General features: G+C 39.1%; 1 protein-coding gene across 3 annotated transcripts in view; it reads left to right on the top strand.

The window, feature by feature from the left end:
- nudt5 (nudix (nucleoside diphosphate linked moiety X)-type motif 5) overlaps positions 1–5,793 on the top strand; it is a 41,680-nt gene extending 35,887 nt beyond the window's left edge. For all 3 annotated transcript variants that reach the window (XM_043714158.1, XM_043714160.1, XM_043714159.1), the window contains 4 exons: positions 1,413–1,514; positions 2,205–2,213; positions 3,181–3,234; positions 4,485–5,793. In XM_043714158.1, coding sequence (XP_043570093.1) covers positions 1,413–1,514; positions 2,205–2,213; positions 3,181–3,234; positions 4,485–4,594 — 275 coding nt within the window. In that variant the 3' untranslated portion in view covers positions 4,595–5,793. The remainder of the gene's footprint in view (positions 1–1,412; positions 1,515–2,204; positions 2,214–3,180; positions 3,235–4,484) is intronic.

The following is a 5,793-nucleotide window of genomic DNA, read 5'->3' as shown; positions in this document are numbered from 1 at the left end:
GGTTGGACCGAAGGGTCTGTTTCCATGCTGTACATCTCTATGACTCTAAGTCAATATCTTAGCACTTTGATCAGTTTTTCAGCTTGACGAAACATGGAGATTTTCTTTTGTGGAGTGGCTATCAAATTGAACATAGTATCTCAATATAACCCATACAGTACATTATAAAGCTAAATAATAGTTTCTGTGTGCTTCTAAGATGCTCTTCTGACTCAATAAAAATCTGGAATTAAGAGTATAATTATGACCATGAAACCTTTGCCGATTGTGGGAAAAACCCATCTGATTCACTAATAGTTTAGGGAAGGAAGTCTGTAGTGTTTCCCTGGGGGTTCCTTACATGTGATTCCAGACCCACAGCAAAGTGGTTGACTCTTTCCTGCCTCTGGATAATTGGGGGGTTGGGCAATAAATGATGGTGTAGCCAGCAAAGCCCACCTTCCTTGAATGAATAAAACAAAACAAGATGAAAGCAAACGTTTGTTAAATCCTTTCCAAATTTTAGTTACATTTACTTTTCTATACATCTTAACTAAGTCAATTACAAATACTTTCGTATAATGGCAAGATAGTAAATTAGTCCTGGATGTAGGATTGGTCGCTGAGCTGGAAGGTTAATTTTCAGACGTTTTGTCACCATACTGGGTAACATCTTCAGTGAGCCTCCGGACGAAGCCTTCGTCTGGAGGCTCACTGAAGATGTTACCTAGTATGGTGATGAAACATCTGAAAATGAACCTTCCAGCTCAGCAAGCAAACCTACATCCAGAACTTCAACCTGAGCTACAAATATTTTCAAAACTCAGTAAATTAGTCCTTTTAAAGAGAACATGGCAAATTCTTACAATTGCAGTTATGCGCACATTTCCCCATAACTGTGATTGGAAGGAGTTCAAAACCACTTACTACAGATACTACTTGGTTGCCATAGGAAGTCAGAGGGATTTATCAAATCATTGCTTAAGTTGGTCAATTTTGTTTTCCCAGTTGTAGGCAGCATCCGAGAAGCAGGAGAATCGACGTTTCGAGCATAACCTCTTCATCAGAATTATGCTCGAAATGAAAATTCTGTTGCTCCTCGGATGCTGCCTGGTTGGCTGTGCTTTCCCAGCTCCACACTCTTCAATTCTGATGTCCATCATCTGAAGTGCTTACTTTCTACCAGTTTTGTTTTCCCCTCTGCTCACGGTTCAATCATGTCTGGATATGATAAGTTTAATGGACTCACTGCTGTGTTTTAGTGTCTGTTGGGATAGTGAGAAGTATACTGTGAAGCCTGCACCACCTATAAGCAATTTAAAGGTTATTCATAATTATATCTGTAAGAGTACTTTGCACAGCTGTAGCAAGTTGGGAAATTCCACTTGAGTTTGAACAATGTCTAATATAACTTCAATCCTCACTTCTTTCAGATTTATGCCTGGATCCCGGATTAACCAACTGCACAATGCAGTATGTGACTGTTAATATTAACGGTGATGATTCAGAAAACCTCCATCCGAAACAGAGGCTGGGTAAGTGGGGCAGCCTCTTATGTAGTGTTCTCGCTGCATTACTCCTTTGCTACAGGGCAAAGTCACCATAGTCCCAGAAGATCATAGGACTGCTGTCTCATCAGAGGGAAACAACTGGTGATGAGTTTAACATGAAGGTCACCACATCTCACATGAAGGGTGAGGTCAAGTAGACCGGACACAGCTTACATTTGCAATGTAAGGTTGCCAACAGTGTGGGGTAATTCCTGTACCAGCAGAGATCAAGGTTTGGCCCCTCACCTGAGATGGTGATTCTCGGGTCAAACTATCCACTGGTCATCTGTCTCTGTCTGATGAAACAGCAGCGCTAGGGGATTTTGGCAACTTTACACTATTACTCCTTTGATAGGACAGTGATGTGTTAGTCGAGGTTATATGCAAACCCACTATCTTGTCTCTGATAAGAGTTCTCAAAGCACCAGTTTGGTTCAATTCTTGGTATTTTCCAAACAGTTCAAATGAGGAAACAATACTGTACATGAATACGGAAACCTCCAGTCCAGATTATGTAGTAATCATTTTAGGTTTTCTATTTAATCTGTCCTATAATGTTTCAAAGTATTTTGCAGTTTAGAGTTTGTTGCATTGGGTCCTGGAGACGTACTGAATGTTTGTGAAATCCATAATTTCCACATGGATTAAGTAGACTTTTCTTTTTTACCTTTTCAGATGATGGAGGTACGTTTTCATTCACATTTAAATAACCTGGAGGCCTGACTTGGATAAGTATGCTTATGGACCATTTCCTTCTTTCAAAATTTAAAATCTTGGACATTTACTGCGCCAAAGGAGGCCATTTTGCTAGTCAAGTCTCTGCCAGCAGAAAAAGTGCCCGGCAGCCTAATATTGCTTCCCAGCTCTTGATACATCGCCCTATAGATTATTGCACTTCAAGTGTATGTTCAAGTACCTTTCTTTAATGTGATGAGATTTTCTGCTTCAAGCACCCTTTCAGACAGCAAATTATGACCAGTACCACCACCTTCCAAGTGAATATCATTCTCCTCAACCTCTTGCTGTTTGTCTGTAAACTGCCTTTAAATCTATGTCCTTGGTTATTGAACTCTTTTCCCAAGGGAAATGTATCGGTCACGTCCTATTTAGATATTTTCTAATTAACCTGTTCTGATGTTATGATACTTCCTCTGGAGCAGGTAGAAGTTGTGATGGAAGCAGACACACTATCAAGATACATCTTAAATATTACTAGACATATGAACATGAGGCAAGCAGAGGGATAGATAACATGCATGGGCAATAAGTAGCAGGTCTAAATAAGGATTAGGAATCGATGCAGGCTTGGTGGGTTGAAGGGCCTGTTCCTGTGCTATATTGTATTGAGCCCACATATCCTGGCCCAGAGGTGTGGGGACTGTACAACTCCACAAGAACTGTTTGCACGTCCTGTCAATCCAGGCCCTCAGAATTTCATATATACGAATTAAATCTCCTTCAGCCTTTCCTGTTTCAGAGAAAACTGCCCCAGCCGATCCAATTTTTCCCTATAGCTACAATTCCCAGTGCTGGCAGCATCCTTATAAAAACACCTCTAGTTCACACAAATGACAATATTCTTTATTTGAGGCTGTAAATAGAATTGTTGTACAGTGCATTACCATCTGATTGAAACTTTTTATTTTCTCAGAGTTTGTTGAGGTTATTTTAATTCCAATGAATGAACTTCGTAAGAAACTTGATGGTAAGATTGCTTTTCTGCTCTTGCTGAAATGTTCAAGATTAGAAGTTTAGGTTTTGTAACAATGCGCAGACAGTAACTAGTGTAGTTTTTAATATCTTATTATTGGCTTGTGGCAGAAGTTTGTAATTGGATGTGTGAGGAAATCCTCCAGTTACCTGTATAGCCATTCCATTTATACTGAACAAGCCAATGTTTTGTGTGAAATGTAACAGTCAGAGCACTTGGTTCCAAGAGTTGTTGGGTAGTAACGTTCAATTCTTCCCAGCAACTGGGGTGGGCTTACTTGTAATGTTCTCAACAGGAGAGAAAGTGAAGACGGCAGATGATGCAGTCCTGATGAAGGGCTTATGCCTGAAACATCCAACTCTCCTGCTGCTTGGATGCTGTGCTTTTCCAGTGCCACACTTTGACTCTGCTCTCAATAGGACACTAGGGACAACTGAGGGTTTTATCACAAGTGGTTTACAGAGTTGGAGGAATTTTTTAAAAAGTGCTTTATCGTCATACAAAAATATAAGATGATTACTGCTTGTGAATGCAAGGTTGAGGCCATTGTTTTTGATGCTTCTGGACTTAATGTAGTCCCTGGAAAGACGAGGGAAGTGGGCAAATAGCAATTCCAATACTTGCAAAAGCCCCTTTAAGTCATACATGATCTTGGCTTGGAAATGTATGTGCTGCTCCTTTATCAAGTCAAAGTCCTGAACCTCCCTTTCCAACAGTACTGTTAGTCTACCTACACAACACAGTCTGTAGCAGCTCAAGGTGGTGGCTCACCACCGCATTCTTAAAGGCAGTTAGATACAGAATATAGGTGTTGGCCTTGCCACTAACACTACTTTAAACTGGTTCCCAATCTTTTCAGTGACACAGCACACTTCAATGAGACAAAACAATTCCATGTCGCACACTCATTTTTTCATGTCATTTTAATTTTTCCTTTTAATCATGTGTTTAAAATGTCCATTTTAAAATTGTAAGACAATACCCCACTTTCCATGAGTTTGATGAGTAATTTTGCTTGGGTAGAATATTGTTTAAGATAAAAACAATATTTGACTTGCATTGATTTTCATTACCTTCATACAAAACTTCGCACAGCCATATTCCATGGCAAATAAAGAAAAGTCAGAGTTTTGCAGAAAGGTATTGAGGGCCATCAGCGAAACCACAATGTATGATTACGGTTGTAAACAGCTAGCCATTCTCATTTCTTCACTTTTCACGATTGTGCTCATTTTATTTTCCAGAAATGCTCCAAAAAGAAAATATTGTGGTGGATGCTCGAGTTTACGCCTTTGCGATGGGTTTGATGTATGCCTCTTCAAAGCCCAACATGTTGCCTGTTTTGAAAGCTTGAAGGTCTTCTCATCTACAGCTGTTGCACATGGATATATTTAATCTCAGTTTTGTACTCTACTGTTGTACTAAGGAACAAAGAACCATTTGTCTAGAATGTAATAACATTGATATAATTAACTAAATTTAAGAAGCCAGATTTACAGAACTGCCTTATTCATAACTGCATCACTTCATCTTTGCAAAATCCATAAGTGGCAGCAAATAAATTGCATTTTTTAAAAAATGTCTTTCAAATTTTTGCCCTGGTACAGAAAGTTGCATGTGGGTCAGATACCTAAAGCCAGTACAAATCAGCATGAGTTGGTAGAGAAATCTTTGAATATTATGGTGTGAGCTTTTGGTTTGACAGAGTTCTGGAACATGATCTGAATATTGCAAAATTATATTATAGACTCAAAACCAGCAGCTTTTGTAAGCCTCTGAAATCATAGCATTAAGTACAATTAGCTTTGATTAGCAGAAATCCATCATCACATTTAGGAATCTCTATTTCAAGATACTCAGACATCCACAGGACCTGGTTAGGAATGCACTCTGTCCACACTGGCATATGTTTAGAATTCCCATTATTGGAGTCAAAATCATTTTACTGATTGGATATTGGCTTGCGGATTAGCTGAGAATAGAGGCTAAGGATTGTGATTGTCCCTCTAGGTCTCCATTGATAAGTTAGTGTGGAGGTAGTTCCCTCAAGCAAATCTCAGACAGATTATGTAATATATCTCATCCCAGTCTCATAGGTACTTGGTGTATTTCCCTTCCCCTCCCTGGTTGTTATGTAACTGGGAAGTTAGGATCTTAGGCCTCACTAGGTAGGCAACTGTTACAAGGAGTTTTTCAGGTGGCATGATGAACCACACAACTTTCCATTGAACAAGTCTGCTGTCAACATTTTCTAACTACTGTAGAGAATATTACCCTAACAAATGGTTAATTGGACCACTTTTGAGGTTGGCACTTTAAAATTCTGTTTGCTTACCAGTAACTGACTCTCAATAGATATGTAATCCTGGATATGTAGGATCAGAAACAGGGCATATCTTCTTCACATCCATTAATCAACCTTTCTGGTAGTCAAAAAAAAATTCCTTTTGGATTGCTTTAATCCTCAAGGCCAATTTTGTTTTGTACCATACAACTACTGTAAAGAAAAATGCATTCAACATGTGTTTCAGTAAAAGAACATGTTTGTCATAA

The sequence above is a fragment of the Chiloscyllium plagiosum genome, chromosome 23 (assembly GCF_004010195.1).
Source record: "Chiloscyllium plagiosum isolate BGI_BamShark_2017 chromosome 23, ASM401019v2, whole genome shotgun sequence".
Lineage (NCBI taxonomy): Eukaryota > Metazoa > Chordata > Chondrichthyes > Orectolobiformes > Hemiscylliidae > Chiloscyllium > Chiloscyllium plagiosum.
The sequence above is the reverse complement of the archived record's forward strand: the minus strand, read 5'-3'. Positions and strand labels throughout refer to the sequence as shown.